Raw genomic sequence first — 22,401 nt, forward strand, 5'->3', positions numbered from 1 at the left:
AGGATTTATCCATGGAGTGGGTTATAGAAGAGGCAGCTGGTCCCACAGTGCTCTTGTGAAGAGCCCAGGAGGCGAGCGGCTCCCTGTGCTGTTTGGAGAGCATCTACACAGGCCTGGCAAATACTCTGCAATAGTGCGGGTCAAGGGCTGTCCCGTGTCCCAGACACTTGAGTGTTTGTTCTACCATTGCAGTGTCCGAACATGTGTAGTTAATAGCAGCAGCAATACCCATAATTTATCTGTGGGAAATGGAGATTTTCCCTTTGTAGAAAAAAAGAAGTCTGCCTGGGTTAGGATGGCTGGGGACAATCTTGTTTGTTTCTTTTCTTTTTGATCAGTATCTTAGATTAGGGGAAGAAGCTTGTGGAATTTTCCAGGTGCTGAAGGGGGCATCCAGGCCCTGGTACAAAACTTCTTTGAATACGCCAAGAAAAGCTTCACAACCCCAAAGCGGTGTTGACGGTCCTAAGAAAGAGCTCTCCTCAAATCCATATGTATTTCTTTCCTCTAGAATCTGGTGAGAACTCCCCGAGGCTTCAAAAGAGAGACGCGGTGGTGGGAAACATCCCTCATCCTCCCCATCACTTGACTAACTCACAATGTTATATGGAGAAAGAAGGTTGCCTCGGGAAGAGCAGTGCTGGAAAGCAATATTTGATCAGATCTGCTTGTGTTTATTGACATAAAAGAATATTTCATAGAATCATTGAGGTTGGAAGGGACCTTGGGAGATCATCTAATGGATGCTTAATGTCAGTAAGTGTTTTCTAATCTGATCGCTCCTTTTCCATATACAGCAATGGTCAAAAGGAACTTCTGCCTCCAGGCAATGGTAATGGCTGCTAAGAACTTGTGACGGCTGCTTTCTGTGGCGGCCCAGAGAGAAGCGCTGGTTGGCAAGCACGGCGCCATACCGACATTGGAGTAACTGGGGTTATAGCTCAGTTTCTGGATACTACATGATACGTATGGTGCCCTAACACCAGGGTTTCTGGATACTACATGATACGTATGGTGCCCTAACACCGGGGTTTCTGGATGCTACATGATACGTGTGGTGCCCTAACACTGGGGTTTGTCCAAGCGGTTGGCAACACAGAGAATAATTGCCCGTGTAATGAATCAAGGTGAAATGTGACAATACAACTGTGATAAGTGACAGATTGGTAAAACGGGTACTCATCTTTAACGTGGTTATTATCACGTTAGTTTAGTAAGACCTTTCTCCACCTCTGGAATACTTGTGCAGCTGATATCGAAGGTCACAGGTTACAGTAACTGGGTTTTTGATAAACATATTCTACTCTAAAAAAAGAAATCTAAAAAAATCATTATTTATTATTGCTAACTGGAGATTCTGTCCCACAAGAGAGAGACGCATATGCACGTCCCTCCCATCATGCTTTTGCTGTTAATATTTTGAGAACTTATTGATGTGCAGTTTGCAGAAGGCTCAGAAGGTGACTCATGTAGAGTGTTTCCTGTATTTCAAGAAAAGGTCAGTGGCTTCTAAACTGGTGTGGTTTCTTTTGGGTGGTTTTTCGGTCTTTCAAATCTACTCTTAATTACTATGCTCCTAATAGTGACTTCTATTTTGAGACATAATACTTGAGACCAGACATTTGTAAGCACTGAAGAATCGTTAGACACCTTTGTCTTTTTAGGGATTTGTAGTGTTTGTCATCACTATGATATTTACCTGCTTAAAAGTGATGCTTTATTATAGTAGCTAGAAATAAATAGGTCTGTAATAGCTGGTCATATTCTAGGTGTACTGATATTATGCATGTTTCTCTGAATATCACTTCTCTGCAGTTGAGGCTTCACTGCTAATTTGGGTAGAAATATCTGGTCTAGTTTTAAGCTTTCTTGAGTCCGTACTAACAGGAAAGTAGCAGAACGGAGCTCAGAATGGGCTGGAAAACTTGGTAATGCCATTAGAGCATTTCTTCCAACAGGTTACAATTTATACTGTTCTGCTGCTGTTGGAAATGGGGAATAATACATCTCTCACAGCTATCACTACATGTTTCTTATCAAGTATTACTATAGATAGGTGAATTCTATAACCCTATTCACACCCCGTGGAGCTGAAAACGAGTTTATCAATGCATCTGTAATGAATACGTGAATGCTGTGGGGAGGGGCGAAACAGGACAGTGCTGGAAACAAAGCGGGGGAAAAAGACAAATACTCTACGCTTTGGGTGGTGAAATGCCAAACGATAACAGAATATTGCGTGTTTTGTTAACAGTGGTTTTCTATGAGTTGTTTAATATTGGGGAAGGGAATAGATAAGCATACGTGAGGGAGGAGGGATGAGGAGTAAAAGAGTTGGGGGGTGGAAACCAGGTTTGAGGCAGCAGAAAGTTACTTGAGAACTCAATGTGTAACATATATATACATATATATATATATATAAAAATATATATATAGAGACACCTTAAAAGATCAAAATGGCTGTTGAAAGAGAAGCTGGAAACATGTCTGACGTGCACGGCTCCGACTGCAGCGGAGGACGGGGTCGCTTCCTTTCCAATCCATTGAACAAACGTGTTCAACAACTCAAATGGGATGCTTTTGTGTTTCACCAAAACTGCGGGGAAATCACATTTTTTCCCCCTTTCTTGTCATCAACACATTTTCTTTATTCGTGTAACAGTAGGTGTCATTTTTCTTTAATTATGCGCAGCTATCATATGTTGCTTTTATTTGTTGAGGATGTTAGTTTCAGGGAAAATAATTCAGACAGTTCCATTTTTCAGCCGACAATACACTAAATCCTGTGCTTACAAATTGCAATTAGATAAGAATTCTTCTCCCCACAATCAAATGTGGCAGTTTCTTACTGGAAAGTAATGATGAATCAAACTTATAGTGTAAAATGGGAAGATCAAAGCATTCAACGAAAATGTAATGAAGAAAATACACTTTTATGGCTTGGCATTTTAAATATCCTGTGTTATATATCACTGTGGCAGCATACAACAGCATAAGTCTTTCTTTGGGGATGAATACAGATTAATGCAGCCTCATTTTCTGTGTCAGAATTTACTTCTTACTGTGCCGATATTTCTTTCCCGTCCCCCGTCTTCCCACCCCCAGACCTTAAAAGTACTTTAAACACGTTTAGCATGTCAACAAGGCTTTGCTAAAGGCTTTTTTAGCTTTTGGTAATGGCTTCTAATTTATGTGACTAATTATCCCGGGATAAATAGAGATGAGGTGCTTTAGGATAAGGCTAATCTGCATGTCTGCTGGAAGCTTGAACAGCGCATTTTGTAAGGATACAGAACTCAGGAATTCAGTGAAATTAAGTTTGTGACAAAAGGCAAATTCAAAAGGAAGGCAGATACTTCTCTTCCTAAGCTGCTGCAGTTGGATGTGAGCAAGGTGCTGGCTGTGTGGCATGAAAAGAAGCTTCAGCCCCGATTCTGGAGTTTGTTTGGATCTATAACGGAGCTTGAACATATTTTTGCCTATGCTATTTGCATAGACATATTTTCATACAGAATGGCATCATGATTTGTCAGTCTTCACCATCCCTCTTGACCCAATTGTGTTGCCTTATACTTTAAAACATAGTAGTTATCCATCTATGACCTCCTCACCCCTTGTTCATGCCACTGTATAAACAAGCGGTGATGTATGTAATTATGTATATGCGCACAGCAAAGAACAATCTGAGCTCAAAACACTTAGTCTAACGTTCCAGCATTGCCAGATGTTATCCTAGAGAGAGAAAACTAATGCTGGTAACAGAGGAAAAGAAGGAAAGGAAGTGCAAACCTCTTTCTGCTGAGCTGCACGGTTCAGGCTGCAGAAGAGCTCTTGAATTTAGAGCTTGGCCTCCGCAACGCCATGCAGAGCAATGCATAAATACTTTAACAAGTTTAGCCTCGTTTTCCAGGGTGATTTGAGGTTTCAGAGTTCCTAAGATGCTTTCACCAAGTCAGTCGCAGGTGTGTCTAGCGTGGCTCTGAGCTGGAAGGACTCGTGTTCTGCACGTTTTATGGATCTGTTAGCAGCCACTTCCCATGCTCACGTTTCTGAATGATGCTGCAACCACAGCCTGTCCTCACCTGCAGGCTCAGGAGTGGCAATGCCAGGCTGTATCTGACCATGTGGACGTGCCTTTAATTCTTACTGGACGTGCTGTTGAGGTGTTCTAACCATCTCATTTCCCAGTCTGAGGTGCTGAAAAGCCAGACTTCCAGGATGTACAAAATGGAACAATCAGACTTGTGTTTAGGTAGATAGCCAAAATATTGCCTTATGTCTTCAAAAGCAATTCCAGCAAATGATGTCTAACTCTTTTAGGAGCCTACAATGTAGTGCTTAAGATACTCAGAGCTGACTTGCCCAGAGTGGGAGAATGACAGATTACTCAATTCCCATTTCAATTACTTAACCACAGGATTATCATTCTACTCCACTCACATTGTGGTATATTGATTTCTGTTGTGACTCAAAATATTTTAATTTTTAATAAAAAGTTCGCATGATATTCTCTTTATGTATATAAATCCAGAATAATCTGCCTTTTGCAGGCAGGGTATTTAAATTGAAAGGCTCGGTAATACCTGTAATGTTTATAAGGAGCTCTCCCTGTGTTCATGTAACCGGTGCCCTCCTGCTCAGCTTCCCCACAGGACGGCAGTAACGAAAAAGCCTTTGAGACCTAGACGAGAGAATTGTAATATAGTGAACTTGACAATTCCAATAGCCCTTAACCAAGACTGCTCAAAAGATCCCATGGAATAGAATCAGAGTCTCAGGATATCAGCTGATGGAAATTACAGGGAGGTAAAGGAACAGAAGTTAACCGAAACCTTTCATTCTTTCATATCCAAGGACAAACTAATATTAATCGGTCTAGGATTTTGGCACAGGCAAATACTAAAATACTTGTGTTCACTCCTTCGAGGCTCAGCTTATTGACCCCACACTCCGTTTCACGGAGAAATGTGGTACCAAGCGAGGTGAACAGATCTCCCGTGGAAATGCAGCCCCCGGTCGCTGGAGAAGTCGGGTGTAGCAGGTTTGCTGATGCACCCCGTGATGAGGGCAGCGCTTCCCACGAGATCAGCATCTCCTAGAAACCCTGCGCCCAGGTGAAAGGTTTACACCAGCAATCCCAATAGCCATGAAACATTTCTAGCTGTTTTTCCACTTGACAGCATAACTCCAACCCTGAGCTCCCACCGAAGAGCTGCGCAGCGTAACTCAGCCTGAGCATTGCAAGGAAATGTCTTGGGGACCCTCTGTGCTTGCTGGCACATGTCCCAGGAAGGGACTAAACAGTACAGAGCCATTCTTCACACTCCTTTGGCCTGTCGGCTGTGACCTACTTTCTTGACTAATCCTGCGATGTTTATCCCGGCCAGCACCAAATTGCCTCTGTTTGCAGCTGCTTCTGGCCAGCCCTATAACACTCAGCTCCCATCAAGATGTTCGGGGGGGAAAAGTGGAATTTTGAGTGGTTTCTCTTTTGCTGCAAGGTTTCTGCAGAATCAAAGGACAGCATAAGGATCGAAATGCAGGAGCAGCCGCGTAAATGAAGACTTTTGGGCAGGTGGTGTCTTCTCTAAAAGATATAATATAATAAGGGCAGTTTTGTTGTTGATGTTGAGGTTTGTGGTCCTGGCAGCAAGGAACCCCATGAGACGAGCCTTAGTGATGATCTGTGAAGCATTTTTTGTTGCCAAAAGAGGGAGCCCTCACAGAATTCTCTCTGCTGCTCTTGGCAATGGTTTTGCTTTTGTGATCTGCTCTTTGAAAAGCTCCGAGTTTTTTCATTTTTCTTACAAAATTTGGGGCCTTTTTGTTTAACAAGAAAACAAGTTTGCGACACAGATGACGTGAGCCGGGACTTTTGCCCTTTTCGGGCACAGGTCACAAAGAAAGGAAATAAGGTTTTAATGTTCAGAGTTACACAGCTGACTGTGGGTGAGTTCACAATGTGCTTTCATTAACCACCACATTTTAGCATTGCAGCGCTAGAAATAATGATCCCACTAAATGGAACAATACTGGTTGGACACTGGGAATCTCTTAAAAGATAGGTGATTTTGTCTGTTGTAATTTCAGTTCCATGCTGCCTTCCGGAATGATCAGAACTGGTCCTCAATTTACCTCTTAGCCACCCCAGAATGATTTGTTTTCTCCTGAAGGACAGCGTTTGGGAAGGGGGAGTAGGATCCTTCCAGTTTGTCTGCAGATGTAAAGGGTAAATTAGTGCTGGGTTTATTTCTGATCACTTCTAGGGAGTCATTCAATACATTTTGGAGGGTCTTTGAGAATTATGCGACGTGTTACAGATTTTTACCAGTGGATTGGGTTTGAAGCAGTGAGAAAGTACAGGCGCTATTATCACCGTTTAGGTGAAAAGCCTTTGTCTTGGGTTCTGCAACAGAGACTACAACAAATAAGTTTGCCAGAGAGGCTCTGTAAGCGTTGACTGCTGGTTCACCCCAACCTCCTTCCGAGCTCCAACTGGTTACAGGAAATTGTGGCCAGGAGAAATGACAACTATTGAAGCTGCTCTCTGCTGTCTTTTCTGAGCGCCTCATGTTCCCTAGACAAGTTCCTTTTGAAGAGTTTCTTTTCAAGCCCATGCCTCTATGGCTCTGTGGCTCCCGTACCCCATTCGGCACGTTCTCTGTTTTGCACGGTAGCTCTTTTCCGCTGGGATGAGCTGGTGAGTGGATGTGACAACCCAGCGTTTCTTATCTCCCCCAAATCAAAGCCAAACTTACAGAATAGCTTAACTTCACGGCAGTTCAAAGCCAGCAATTGGGCAGTAGGATTTAAAAAATACTTCTGTTTGATCATTCAAGATATTTTGCCTTACTATTTTTAAATGCAAATTATGAGGCTCTAACGTGATCTGGTTTAGTGAGACATTGATGCTCAGGACCAGATTCTCAAAGATGCGTTAGCGCTTAAAAGGCATTTGGGTGCCTAATTCTCTCATAGGTCAGCGGTTCTCGAAAGTGTCACATCCCAGCTCTTGCAAGACTGGAGGTTTATACAGCAGAATTGGTGCATCAGAGTAAAACCCAGTTTAGAAATGCATATTGGTGATTCGTTGTTAATAGGTATTGTGTGAAGATTGCTGTGATTATTGTAGCATAACCGCCTTGAGATTCAGAATAAGTGCAAGGACTAGATGGGCTGAGATAGGAAAGGTCGTATTTAGATGATAACTCTGCTTTCTTATTTCCATTCTGTTCTTCTTGTCTTTTTGAACACTCTCAGTATTCTCAATGCTGTACAGAAACATACGGGAGACTTGGGGCAGGAGCTAAGATGACTGTGACCAAACTACGTGATAAAACATAAAAATCAACCCCAAAATAATTTTATGCATTATATTTAAAAGAAGAACATTCAGAGTTAAGACCGAAATGGCCAAAATGGGAGTTTCTGACATTTTATGGATGTTCTGCATAGGTAGCGTGCCTCCAAATATTGGATGCTCCTATACACCATATGTGCTGCAATTCCTAAGCAATACAGCAGATGTTTTAGGTGATCAATTCAGAGCTCACTGGCTTTGTTTAGTTCTCCCCATTCCCAATTTTATATGATGTGAATGTGCCTGTCATCGTTAGTAGAGGAACCGTTCCGTATTTAAAAATCTGTGCATAATTCAAAGTTGACACAGTGGCTATACTAAAAACACTTCACAACCTAGAAAATCTCGTTCCTCAGGGTCCAAAACACCTACTGAGGAAAACCATCGCCAGGAAAAATTAGCTTTGTGCGGCTTGAATCAAAACACAACTATTTATTTGAGCTTAGGTTTGCCGTAGGAGGCGGACGGAAGCCGATAGTTCTGATTCCTTTGCTCATCTGAGGGATGGCTGAGCTGGTTTGTTTGCTTATTTCTCTTTAAGAAAAGTTGCGTCTTATTTCTATGTAATCTCAATGGCCAGCTTCCTAATGCCAGCTTTTGTCTTCAGTTCTCTTGACGCTTCCATTGCTGCTCCCCTCACTTTGCCAGCTCCCTGTGTACTAAGTGGCTTTTGTGCCCTAAGATTTTGCCCCCCGCAAGAGGCTTATAAGAAACGTTTAGGTAGGAAAAGACCTTTAAGATGCAACTGTGCACATGGTACTGCCAAGTCCACCACAAAACCCTGTCTGCGTGTGTCACATCTACACGTCCGTTCAACCCCTCCAGGGACAGTGACTCAACCCCTTCCCTGGGCAGCCTGTCCCAATGCCCCACAACCCTTTCTCTTAAGAAATTGTTCCTAATACCCAATCTAAATAGTAATCCCCAATGATTTTAACTCAGCTTTCTGTGCATGTGGGCTGGAAATCTATTCACACTTCATTAAAAAGCTCATTTGAAAATATAGATTCTATTGTATTGTCTGAATTGTTTTGTCTGTCTTTTTGGGGATATAAAAAGACTTGAGCTCTCATGTTTTTTCTTTTCCAGTTGTAAATGAGTGTGAATATGTATCTGGTGGCTAATGCAGTGGAGATTTCTCTTCTGGAGTGGTCTGTGGGGAATAAATGATGGTGCGCCGGCTCCAGCTCCTCACCCTGAACCTGCAGGGCCGTGCTGGAGGCAGCTCCGTTTCAAAGGCAAACAATAATGTGCCCTGTCTTCAGTGCCCAAAAGAAAAATTTAAGCTCCCTGGGAACAGGAATGAACCTGACAATTTGGCCACTATACATTGGAACATTTACATTGCTGTTGGTCTTCGAAATGAAAACACGAAACTGAAATATAGCTGTTTGGCACAACAGAGTTCAGGGTGAGACCACGGATAAATTTTCCTCACACGTTTACCTATGGAAACTTTGTTTGCCTTTCCTGCGACTGTGAAATTGGTTTGAAATGATGGAGTGATGGTTCCTCAGGAGTTACTCCTGGCATACCAGAGCTCCTCTGCTAACTAAAAACATCTCCTCCTTGGGGAAGCAAAGTGCTGTTCCAAACACACTGAAAATGTTGCTGTTAGTGTCTTAAAAATTCATTTGTAGGGCTAACATCCAATGGATGTTTGTTTGGAAACCTCTTGGATTTCTTGTAACAAATGGAGATCGTAAATAAGTGCAATAGAAGCAGTTTAAACACAGAACTGTTTGTTTTGCTTTGTTCTTTTCTGAAAACTGGAAGTTTCAGAGTGACTTGCAAATCGTAGATAAACATCCACATTTCAAATTATGCGGATAAATAGACTTTCTGTGTAGCCCAAAGAACAATTGCTTGGCAGTGGCTTCACGGCATAGTTACTGCATTCTCAGCTAAGTGTTTGTTACACGTACATGAGTAAATCTCAGCTTTTGTCTTCTGGAGACCTTATCCTGAACACGGTCTGTATTCAGTGACTGTGTCCGCAGGGGGAATGGGGAAACAGCCTCTGGTTGTCTGAACCCCGAAGCAGCTCTACATTGTGAGGCAAAATCAGCAATTTCACGTAGAAATGTCCTAATAGGACATTTAGTTTCCTTCTTTCTTGCAGCGATAACCCTGTGCTTCTCAAAACAGGCTTGTATGTGTCATTCACAACGCGGATTTCTCACAAGCATTTGTTGTGTGGTTTTTAACCACTCTGAGGTATAGATCAGATAGCAGGTCCCCGATGAATTCCTTATAGAACAGCTGTAAAAGAGTCATAATTTCAAAGTTGGCAACGGGGCTAGATAAAAGGGGATTTCAGAACTCTTATCTCTCTTCAGTGCGCAGGACAAACCCTATTTTGTTAGTCAGAATAACCTGAAGGGAGGAACAAACCATAATATCTGGATGGCCTCATTTTCTTCCGCAGATCTCTAATTCAGCTCAGGGATTTCGATGAACCCAAGTCATATTTTCTCCTTTAATATAACATATCATATAGAACATATACAGCTCTCTTCAACCGTTGTGAACAAGAGCGCCTCTGGAATGGTTTCATGGCTTAAAGCACCTGGGGGAAGGGTTTGGGCTTAAAGTGCCAAATTTTAAAAGTGAGATAAAAATGTTCAAATTTGGACGCACAGAGGTAAATCCCACCTTCGTTCCATTTTATTGCTTTTGCTTACGGTTCTGGAAACACCTCTCCAGATTAAACATGGAGAGTGTGCAAGGGCAGGGTGACCCTGGCCATGGCTGTAATTCGGCCCAATGGCGCTCTCTTAGTTGTTGGGAATTTTGGTCCAGGTTGCAGGCTGAGCGGAGCTTGTTCCACGTTCTGTGGCTCAAGATGCTCAGACACAGGGATTTAGTCGTGATTTTAGGATGTGCCAAAGAAAACTGCAAAGAGGTGTTTGGAAAGTGAGATTTTCTGTTCACCTCTGGGATATCTTGTGCTCGTTGCTGCCGTTTGACCTCTTCCGCTGGCTGGAATTAAACATACAGTTTTTAGAAGAATGATGATGGGGATGCTCCAGATCATTTGTTAAGTGAAAATGACAAGCAGTGGGCTGCTTTGGAAAAATAACATTGATTTTTAAAATTTATTTATTTATTTTAAGCAATAGAAAAACAAACTGCCATGAGCTGTGAAAGGAAACAGACTCAAGCTGAAATTAGATGAAAAGCCTTAAATTAGATGAGAACACAACAGTTGGACATATGAATTTATATATTTGTCTGTGCATACTAGATTCTAATTTAACTTTTCACTATGATTTTTATCGGGTTGTCTTGACTTATATGCAGTAAACAAGGAACTTTGCACAGTGTGGAGGGGGCAAGATTTTCACATAAAGTAACCCTAAATTCCATGTCACACACTGTCATTTCTCCTGGCCCTCTTGTCTGTCCCTATCGCAGAGCAGTCTTTGGCTGCAGCGGTGCCTCAACAGGGATGGAGTGAGGTGTCCCGTTGCTGCAAAAGAAATAATACTGACATTATCCAGCTGTTGTGCAAGTTTGGGCATCTCCAATCTGTTCATTTGCACTCTCATAATATTAGCACTTGGAAAATGCCGATGACACCGGGCTCTATCACTTCAGCTGGATGGGGGAAATATGGGAAGAGAGAGGAAAAGTGAATGTGATGGGTGCGGAGGGCCAGCGAACTTAGAACTTAAGGTTCAAAATTGAAATCCTCCAGTGTGGCGCATTGGAAATCAGTTCCATTGACTCCCCTCGTGACAGTTTCCTTTGGCTCTTTACAGAGATGCTGCTTTAAGGAGGAGATGTGTGTACCGCCATGGTTCTGTCAGGGACAAAATGCCAGCTTGGCCTTGGATAGGTGCGATAATGTTGAGTATTTCCCACGTTTTTGTTCTCTACCTACAATAGGTAGCCCATACTGGTTCCTTGTCTGTAAGCGTGGCCTGTGTATGCAGCTGCATAAACGTTTACCCCCCTCCGTACAGTGCAGCCGTGAATAGACACACCTTGGTATATACAAACCTGCATATACATACGTGAATGGTTTTGCTTGTGATCATGTATACAGGTATGCAGTATATTTGTGTACATATATAAAAATACATTAATGGTAAGTGCAAAACTCACTTTCAAAACAGAATAAGGTCCGTTTTTGCTGTTAACTGCTCGGCTGCATGGAGCTGTAGGTGTGAGCTTTGGTGATGGCACAAGTAGAAATCACGACGGAAGGGTTTGGGAGATGAAGTAGCCTGTAGACGTCATGTATACCATTTGCAGTCATAAAGTCTTCCCAACATCTACTCTGCTCGTGTGACACAGAAAGTCCAGCTCCTTGGGCTTACAGGGAAAAGTCTGATTTGCTGGTTAGAGCTGAAATATGTTCCGCTGAATGTTTAAGTTTCTGAAATGTTTGAATGTGAGATGCCAGAAATACAAGGTACTACTGAGGCTTCCTTCTAAATAAAATTGCATCCATTATCGTTGTCATAAGTCACTCGGTTGCTTTTCAATATTGCCACCTTTGAGTGGAGAGGGGATATATTTGGAGTGTTTGCAGAATGGCTTCAGCCACTAGAAACTACGCTCTCGAAATTGCTGTGCTCTGCTCTAGCGCAGCTCACCTGCATCTTGGGCAAAATCCAACCCGTTAAGAGAAAATGACACCTAAGATAAATGGAAACAGATAATTCACAAGAATAAATCAGCCGTAAAGGCAGGGAGGTCTTGGAGAGGGGAGGATTTAGGCTCTGGGGAGTCAGAAAAAAGGGCAGCTAGGGAAGTTGTGTTCTCTCATGCTGATTTTCCCTCTGTTGCTGAATCACAGAGGCTTTTAAACATAATTCATAAGTTCTGTGTTTGAAAATGCATTATTTTGGAAATTTTATATTCAGAAGGAGTTTACTCTTGTGTTGCATCTTTTACATGTCTTCTTCCTTCTGTTTGCATTGCTGTCCTTATGGTGTGAAAGCACAGGAGCCCTGTTTCCTAACGGTTTATCAAAGCTGTATTTCCTTTGCCTGGGCGCAGGTGTGTTGGGAGGTGGCTGGGCCCAGTCTGCAATCCAGAGCTTTGCTTCCCAGTTTAGTGCTGAACTGAGCAGAATTCTAACATAGAGCAGGAGCCAAACCAAGTGCTGCTCACCTAACAAGATGGTATTTAACTTCTTACAAAGAAGGACTTTTCTAGTGAAAATTTATTGTGTTTTGGAAAACTTCCCAGTAACTCTCTCACATTTTAAGATTTTTTTGTTGTTGTTTTTCTCTTTTCATAGAATACTTTTCTTTTCAAAAAGCATTTTCTTTGAACCCAAGTCAGCATCCTCCTCACCAGTACACTGGCTATTCTGCCATGGTGATGGGTTGTTAAACGAAGTAGTAGTTGACAAGGAGAGAGTATTACAGCTGCCACTAGCTGGTGGCTAAACAACTTGGGTCGTATGTGGACATCGGAACGTAAGTCCCAATTTCAATATATATTTAGTTAGTTAAACACAGCAAAAGAAGGTTTGGCAGGAATGATGTGCTGGCCAGAAGGTCACAATGCCAAGGCCTGGTCAGAGCATTCATAGGTAGACGTAAGCAGCTCAGATTCACTCTCAGGGTCCAGATGGGGCAGAGCACGGATGTAAACCTCTGGATTTGTGCCTCTGACTGTGTGATCACGGGCTCCTGCAACTGCACACTTACTTTTAAAATTGCACATGTTGGAGGTTAAATCTGTCTTGTCTGTTATCTCAAATAGCCCATAAACAGTGTCTAGTTAGTCAATATCCCATTACTGGTATGGGTAGATATGCTTTGTTTCTAATTAAACATTCATTGAACACTGTTGCTTACCCCCCCAACAACTGGTGGACTCTCAAAGTTGGTAACTGCCTTCACTAATGCTGCTCCTTTCCTTCCTAAGACTTAACATAAGGCAGGAATTCACAACTAGAGAATGGCTCCGCAATGCCTAAAGCGACGCACATCATGTATAGATTTTGGTTGTTAATGGCACTGTGGGAGGTCTGGGTAGGTTTCCCTGCCCCTGTTTACTCTTTTTTTTCCACAACAAATAAATTTCAAACCAAAGAGTTTATTAGCTCCCGCTGCTTACTATGTACTTTAAGACACAGTCTGCTGTTTGTGGCATTACAGTAATCTCTATAGGCATTAAGTAATTGATGTCACAAGCACGGGCTTATAACCACAGCTCTGCAATTTACATAATAATACACCAAACTATGAAAAACCTGCGTGGTGGTTTGTTACCAAAACAAACCCTTTAAAATGCTGAGTTAATCTGTGGCATGTGTAGATCCCAACCTCTTGCAGCATAAGTCCATGTGCTTCATTTAAAACACGCCCACCACCACAGCCACCTTTTTGACGGTGGAAGAACAAAGAGGCTGGATTCCAACCTGGCCGTGGGGTCTGACCATGGAGCACAGCAAAGGTATTGGCTGTATCATCCTTTTTTCCCCCAGACTTTACTGGGGCAGAAACACCAATGTTTTGTATGTACTCCATATACTCTAAACAGGCTGCATAGTGACTGCCTGGCTACCTGTGCATTAATTGGTCTCAGCTCTTCAGGCCTGAATGAACATGGAGTATAGAAGCCTATGAAATTGGGAGCTCTGAGTTAAGTTCACCAGTTGAGTTCAATAAAGTGACTGGATTTTCTTGCCATATTTTAACTGGGGTTAATAAGAGACTGTGCTATTAAATAATCAAGGATGCCCTTTTATATGCACATCTGAGACGATGCACTGTGTATGTATAGCATACATCATCAAACCACGAAGCTGCTGTGGATCTACCTTTGTGTTGCTTCACTGAGGCGCATAAGGATGCTTGTTATTTTATGGATGCGGATAGGACAGGAAACCTAAAAGGCTTTCTATCGTCATCACTCTCATTGGCGAAGTTAAGGATCAGTTCATTCCAAAGCAGTTTGTTTGTCCTCTCCTTCTTTTCAGAGCTAAGATGGTCTCAACAATTTTTTGTTGTGATTGTGAATATTTATAATGAAGTGACTGGCTTCTTTATAATTCCTAGTGGCTCAGTAAGAATCTCTGTTCTAGATATAAATAAGGCAACCTGTAGATAAAGGACCAGTAGATATAGACTCATAGAGACATGTTCTAGCCCTCTGATCATCTTCATGGCCCAAACATACTTTGAATGGCTTTTCAGTCTTTCCTTAACCTCCATTATATTTAAGTTCTTTCTAAATAGATTTTGAGCGCAACAGGACTGTAAGAACAGAGGAGGAGCTTATTAATAAATACTAATAAATGCATGGGTGTTGTGTTCTCAAGATAAATGGTTGAAGCTGGGAGAAGGAGGGTTCTCAGCCCCCTGTTTTGACAGTGTTTCCGAAAAATATGAGAGCACCACGTAGCATTGGCAAGTAGTTGTTTGCAAAGGAATACGCAGATGTCAGATATTAAGTGCAAGAATATGGGAACTGGAGGGGTGAGTAAAGTAGCTTAATGGTTTGGTGCTGTCTTTCATCATTTGGACTTAGTTTTGATTCTAAACCAGAATCGAGTTACCAAATATTGCAACAATCAGATGCCTGTAGAGGTCACTGTGAAAATGGTTTAAAATGCTCATTGTAGCTCTTAGCGTGAGTGATAACATATCCCAAACCACTTAATAAATGTTCTCCCACACCTATGTTTATCAATAATTGATTCTACAGAGTGGGCTTCAGCAGATGCAATTTACTAAAATCCCAGGCAAGTGTCAACAGGATGACGGGTTCGTTTTACCATTATACCAGGGAACTTGAACAGCTAATCATCAAGGAAATACAAAATGCAGGATCTTGCCTGTGATTTCAGGGTGGAAAGATAATATTATTGCTTGGCATAACATGATTAAAAGGAAAAAATAATTTAAAAAAAGCTTTAAATCATCAAATTATCCATTTTAACCAGATTGGAATTAGTAGCTTATTGGAGTCATTACTCAAATCAAGAGTTTCTCTTTGGATATAAGTCTTGGACTCTGAAGGGAATGAAGGTGCAAGTAGCAAAACTTGCATTTGAGAAACCAGACAGATGTGAAATGCTCACTGAGTTACATTTAATTTTTCAAACACCTTCCTTTATCTACGCATTCATCAGGAAGTTTTTCCAGATGTTGGTTAGCTCTGAATATTTCTTAAACTGTCCATTAACAAACAACTAAAAGCGGGTTTACATCCCTGTATGACAGCAGCAAACGCAGCGGGGGCCACAGGTTGTCACCCTCAGGTACCAATGTGAAAGGATGGGCACAGCCGCTTCTCGCACCTTCTCCCTCCCTTCGCCTCCCTCTCCTCCCTCCCTCTGCTGTGAAAAAAGTGTAAAACAGGAGGTTTATGGTGCATAAAAGTGCAAGGATGTTTGCGGTGGTGCTCGCGGGCAGCTGTGCTGTGCCAGCCACACGCTGCCCAGCTCCGCGCATGGGGTCTCTTGCATCTTTCTCTGAACTATTGGGTTCTTTCATGACATAATGTTAGATGATAGCTTTCAAAAGCATTGACATTACAGAGGCTGGCAACAATAAAGGCCATAGAAACATGAAATTCACCTCTGCAAATCTTTTAATACATGCTTAGCTTTATTTTGTGGGAGGATGCACTGGTTTCAACTACTTTTATATCAACACAGTTTAGAGAAGAGCGAATTTAGAAGCTAAAAGGAGAAGGCACAATTAGTAACAACTTTTAGAAAACTTCCGGGAAAAAAAACAACCAACCAAACAAAAAGCACTTGATTTCAGTTAGTTTGAAGGTGGTGGGGAGAGACACATGTTCAAACCACATTAAGATTTAGACGAAAAAGATCAATCGCAGAGACCAGGCTGGGTAAAATATGTTTAGGAAGACAAAGTCTTCGTATGGTCCCAGAGAGTCAATTCCAGCTTCGTGTGGGTGGACTATGGCAGGAGATGTTAGTGAGATGGGCAGCCTGCCTTTGGGCTCAGAGCTGCAGGAAACACTGCCCATGGAGAGAAGGCAGAAAATGGCACAAACACGAGTCACAGAATCACACAGAATCCCAGGATGTCAGGGGTTGAAGGGCCCTGGAAAGCTCATCCAGTGCAATCCCCCCATGGAGCAGGAACACCCAGCTGAGGTTCCACAGGAAGGTGTCCAGGCGGGTTTGAATGTCTGCAGAGAAGGAGACTCCACAGCCTCCCTGGGCAGCCTGGGCCAGGCTCTGCCACCCTCACCATGAACAAGTTTCTTCTCAAATTTAAGTGGAGCCTCTTGTGTTCCAGTTTGCACCCATTACCCCTTGTCCTGTCACTGGTTGTCACTGAGAAGAGCCTGGCTCCATGCTCCTGACACTGCCCCTTTCCATATTGATCCCCATGAATGAGTCCCCCCTCAGTCTCCTCTTGTCCAGCTCCAGAGCCCCAGCTCCCTCAGCCTTTCCTCACACGGGAGATGCTCCACTCCCTTCAGCATCTTGGTGGCTGCGCTGGACTCTCTGCAGCAGTTCCCTGTCCTTCTGGAGCTGAGGGGCCACAACTGGACACAATATTCCAGGTGTGGTCTCCCCAGGGCAGAGCAGAGGGGCAGGAGAACCTCTCTGACCTACTGACCACCCCCTTCTAACCCACCCCAGGTCCCATTGGCTTCCTGGCCACAAGGGCCCAGTGCTGGCTCATGGTCACCCTGCTGTCCCCAGGACCCCCAGGTCCCTTTACCTAACAAGAGTTTTCTAAAGCTGAAGTTGATCTCAACTCTGAGCTGAAGAGTTTAACAAGGAGGCTCAGAGCAAGGCAGGTGTAGATGCCCTTGTGCTCTAGGGAAACCAGAGCTCTGTCACCTCCTGGGACGTGGTGCACGGGGCTGCTGAAGGAGCTTCCAGCACAGCAGCCTCATGTGTGTGATACCAATAACGGGGTGGCTGCCACCTCCATCTCTACTGGATGTTGGGGCTTGGAGGTTGTGTGCTGGGGTAGAAGGCAGGGGTAAGGGTATCTTTTGGATCCTGGCTGGAGGAGGAGCGTAGGAGTCGGAAGATGACTTTATAATTGCTTTTTTTTATCACTCTTTCTGACTATATTGACGTTATACTTGACACAGCTTTGGCTGGCGAGTGAGGCCCAGATACATTCTGAATTAGATATGACTGGGCTCATTCTTACATGAGAAGAAAATCATCGGTTGCTACAGAAACAGCTCCGTATCAGCCTCGTGGGGCATCTTTGCATCTGGCTTTTTTTCCTTCTCTTTCACTAATCTGTAGATAAGAGTCAAAGCAAGTGCAGCACATCCCACATCTATATATAAAAGGTTGGAGGAACTCTACAGAGAGCAAAGTGTGAAAGAACATCTTGCAGATAAGCTAAACTTAAATGAATGAGTTAATTTACACCCCCCACACATGGGTTTTTTTTCCAGTTTTGCAACTCTTGCTGAGTTAATTGAGGTGAAAATTAAATGACACCAGTCAGCAAATATTTTAAAGACCACCAACATCAAGGAAGAGGAATGAGGTACTCAGAGAGGGAGTTACCAAGGAAAATCAGGAAATGATCCGAGGGGTGAGCTGGAATCTGTGCAGAGAAAATTGCATATGGCATTGGAATAATAATCCAGGCTCACTTTCAAGCAAGTTATTTAACTTGATAAATTAAGGAATTAGTTAAAAATAAGTGTATATTATGGGTGAACAGGGACCATTCTGCACACTTCAGACCAGCTCACCAACAAGGCTTTTTTAACTGGTTTTCTAAAATGTAATGAATTCTTGATGCTTAGTAGATTAATATTTATTGAGTGAATCAATGCTTAATTTATGAAAAATTTGCCTTCCTTGTATTTTAATATGATTTATTACTCATCGGTGCTTATTGCATTAATTAAAGATTGTGTTAATTCTGTGGAAGCGAGCACGAGGTGCTGCAGGTTTGCTGCAGAGCCCTAATGCGCCGGGGGGGCTGTGCCCTCGGGTAGCACCACCTATAGAAACCCACACGCCATGGGAAGCCGCTGGGAGTCACCAATGGCCTCATCCTGCCTTAAAGCGGAACTGAGGATACTGCCCCTTAAGGGCAGGACGGGATTATCGCCATAGAGCTGCTGTGGTGATACAAGGAATCTTGCTATTTGCATCTTATAGATTATGGCTGACGCTGTGCAAATAATGGAATCCCCTTTTGGCAGCGTAGGTGAAACCCAGCCTTAGCGATATGGGAGACTGTGGCTTCTTTTCTGGCCCGGGATGACAGGCATTACACTGCAGTGCTCAGGTTGTATTCCAATTCTTGGGGCAGCAGGTTTCCTGAGGATTGGGATGGTCCCGAGCATCTCTGCAGGGGCAGGTGTTGGAGAAGTGGAAAATTACTGAAAGCAGAACAGAAGCAGCCAGACATCTTGTGAGATGAGCCTTTCAAGAAATCTGTCAAAACAGGGACAGGGTGATCACGCTGGAGGGGCAACAGCTGCAATTTGCATCATTCAGCACTGAAGGGAGAAGCGAATATACGAAGTCCCACAGCCATGATATTTCTGCTGCAATTATTTTATTAATCTTTGTGACACTCGTAATGTCTCCCTCTTTAAATTCAAATTCTACTGCTTTTATAGCTAGTCATAAGTGTGTCTTTATGTTTTGTAAAAGAATCAATCTAGTTACTAGCCTGCTTGCATCAGCCGAGCCCTGGAAACGGCCCCCGAGATCCGAGAGCCGGCTTGCATCTCCACAAATCGTTCGGATCCATAATTAGTGCATTTTTGCGTGTTTAAACGCATGATTTTGGAGTTCACTTTGCTGTTTGCTGCTCTCCGGGGCTTGGGTGAGTGTGCACAAGCCTCCCTTGCCGAGCTCAATTAGAGGAACCTCGTCAAGGTCCGCTGGAGGTCGGAGCAGAGCAGTTTGTCCCTGCGGGCGCAGCGGTCGGGCAGCAACCACCCCGCTCAGCCCTGAGCCTTTGGGTGGAGCTGATGCCGAGAACCTGGTGGCATTTCCAATCCCTCGCAGCGGTTAAAAAGATCAGTGCTGCTCCACTTGAAGTCGGAGAAATAACTTGAGCTTAAAGTTCAGCACATACACAAAGATTTCCTGGATCGGGAGTTAATTTGTTTTCTCCGAGGCCAGCTCGAAGGCAGTGGTCCAAACAAGAAAAAAGTTACAGACTGAACATCTGACTTGTAATAAGTTCATTTCATTTCCCATTTTGTTTAGCCTAATCCTACATGCTTTTTGTTTTCCTGCAGTATCAACTACTCAGGTTTTTCTTTAATGTTTATTTTTACCCTAGTTAATAGACTCAAGTCAGGGCTGGCAGCCAGTTGGGCTACGTGCCTTTCTGTTCCAAATCTCTACATTTTGCAGCCTTCTTTGATGCAGAATATTTATACTCCACCTTTTTTCCCAGTAGAGAAGCTTTCACAGAGTATAGGCTTTGGGTATATATTTTCTGCTTTAGCTGTTCATTAGATATACAGCATTTGGAGCTCCAGTTGCGCTGAGAAATGTAAGCAAAGCTTTTGGCCCAGTGGGTGCTAAGCCCTGGTATTTCATAGCTTTGTATATATGAATCAGTCTAAGGCACAGGATCTATATAAAATTTAGCTCGTTAGGAGATGTTTCGTCTTACAGCTCCCACTGGGGAGGTGGGTCCTTTGGTCCTTTGCTGTTTTCTCTGTTTTGTTCCTCCCCGGGGGACAGCGTTCCCGACTGGTTCTTGTGGGGGTGACACCAGGCAGCAGCAGGGGCTTCTGACCCCTTTCACCATTGCCCTGGCACACCTGGAGGAAAGCTCGGCATAGTCTGGCTTTAGTGCTTCTAAGGTCATAGTCAGAATGGCTTATCAGAGTAAGGAGAACAAGGAGCACCTATGGAAACAGATAGGAATGAATCTTCTTGCAAACATTATGTGTGTTGTACAAGAGTTAAGGTACTGAAGACCAGGGAGGTTTCAGAGAACTTGTTTTAGCAGCCTTACACCCCTAAGCTTCCCAGCAGGCCACCTTCACTGTTTGGCACATAGCTCAAGTATATTCAGTGGATGATCAACTGTGTTCACACACTTTAGCCAGTGAAGCTTTACTTATAGAGAAATGATGAGTTTGGAAAGGAGTTTCATCAGTCATAATTTCCAAGGAAGGGCGTTCATGGTAGGGAATACCAAGTCAATGTTTCCTCCTCAAGGACTTTCAACTATCACCCAGGGAATGCAGTGAATGCAGTGATGAGAATTAGATTAGAAAAAAGATCAATAGGGCTGACAATAAATGAAAGTAACACAGACATTATTGAGCAAATTAGAAGAGAGAAATGAAACTGGACAGTATAATCTTCAATGCCAGCTAGACACACTGAAGCTGGGCAAAGTTAGGGAGAAGACAGTGAGTTGGAAAGTGCTACGAAGAAAAGGCAGTAACGCTGTGGGATGGGGAAAGCCCTGCTGGTGGTGGAAAGCTCTCAGTCCACGGAAAGGTGGAAAAGGATGATGGTGGCCCAGGAGCACATAGATCTCAGTGTCAGGCTACAGAGAGGCGATGGTGGGGAGATCACGTAGGACTGGAAGCTCAGACCTCAGGCACCCCCCACCATCACCAAGGCATTGGTGCAATAGCTTGTTGCAGGCAAAAACCATTCCTAACCTTCTCATAGTACAGGTTGGTTTGGCCTGTGAAGATTCGCAGCACTTGCAGAAAGCACTCCTCTGTTTAAACTCGATTATTTGCCATAATAATTCCGTGTATTTTGCTATCTGTACATATATGCAGTGATGATCAAATCTGGCAAGCTTTTAGGGTGAGGGATATCTGGTAGCAAAGAGATCCGTGGGCTGACTGCACTGAGCATGAAAAGGAGCTTTCCTTTTATCAGTCTGGAGTTTGTCTAGATCCTCTTACATGGCTTTGAAAGGTTCACCCGAAGGCAATATAATTGTGTTTGATCACATGCAGGCTATGAGTCAGTGATTGATATGAATAAAGAACTTAGAGTTTCTTGTCTTGGTTCCTTGTCTTCTTCCCTGTGGAATCAGAAATCACTTTTATAAATATATTGGTCCATCTGTGCTTCTAGCTATCCATTTCAAGTATATGATCCAAAAAAGAAATAGTAACACTTTATAAGTGCAAATAAAAACTCATTCAAAGGGCTGAGCAAGGGGATTTTTTTCTTCCTCGTAAAGTACATGTGGATCCCATCCAAAAGAGTTACCGTGAGCCATGTAACTTGTAATTCATTCTGCTATAAATGTCAGAACACTTTGCAGGTCTAAGCTGACCCACTAAAATTAACAATTCTTTTTGTAATTTGTTTTCCAGCAGAAACGGCGGCTCGACCTCCTGACGATAACCAGCCCCGGTGAGTGAGCCGTGCCGCACGGCGCGCTTCTCCTTGCTTAAAGAGATGCTTGTCTAAATGTGCTTTTTCCCCATCCCTGACATGCAAAATGAAAAACACTGTTCCCCAGAAAATCTTTCACATAATAACAAGTGACAGCTATATTGTGCTTGGCAAAGCCCCGGGCAGTTATCCGTTCACAGAGCTGCCTCTTCAGACCTTTATGAATTTGAGTGCCGATATTTCTTTAAGCCTCCTGGGGTTGCAGTTAGCGATATGTCTGCAGGGCAGATGCCCTGGAATGCACAACGTGTGCTCAAGTATCACAGAAATACAAGGTTGACTTTCCTCGGTGGCGAACGTGAGCAGTTCGGGGAGCCGGTGGCCCTCTGTGCATGTGGTGGGACGCAGGAGGTCCAGCCTTAGATCTGGAGAACTCCAAAGTGGGTCAGAAAATGTTTAGGTAAAATGTGAATGCTCTAAATGAGCTGCTTCATAATGGCTTTTGTCATTCGCCTATTGAGGAGATAAACCAAAAGGTGTTATACTGGGAAAGTGTTGGGCTTTTTGGCATGGAGAGGTGTGAAGGTCCCAGCACGGTGGCCGAAATGAAGGTTGTTTGGAAAGTGCTCCTCTTTGATCTCAGCTCCTCAGGTTGGGTGGCTTTTAATTCACTGCTATTTTTCTGGCTCAGTTTCTTTCTATTAGCAGCTACAGCAGTTCGCTGCCCACCAGCTTCAGATGTACAACGGCTTGAATGGTG

The 22,401-nt window shown here is 43.3% G+C and overlaps 1 protein-coding gene across 1 annotated transcript in view; it reads left to right on the forward strand.

Moving 5' to 3' along the window:
* BEND5 (BEN domain containing 5) overlaps positions 1-22,401 on the forward strand; it is an 876,445-nt gene that overhangs the window by 430,612 nt on the left and 423,432 nt on the right. Inside the window, exon 6 of the mRNA XM_065842086.2 lies at positions 21,620-21,659. Within this exon, the coding sequence (XP_065698158.2) occupies positions 21,620-21,659 (40 nt within the window). The remainder of the gene's footprint in view (positions 1-21,619; positions 21,660-22,401) is intronic.

Source organism: Patagioenas fasciata, chromosome 6, assembly GCF_037038585.1.
Source record: "Patagioenas fasciata isolate bPatFas1 chromosome 6, bPatFas1.hap1, whole genome shotgun sequence".
In the NCBI taxonomy this organism is placed as follows: domain Eukaryota; kingdom Metazoa; phylum Chordata; class Aves; order Columbiformes; family Columbidae; genus Patagioenas; species Patagioenas fasciata.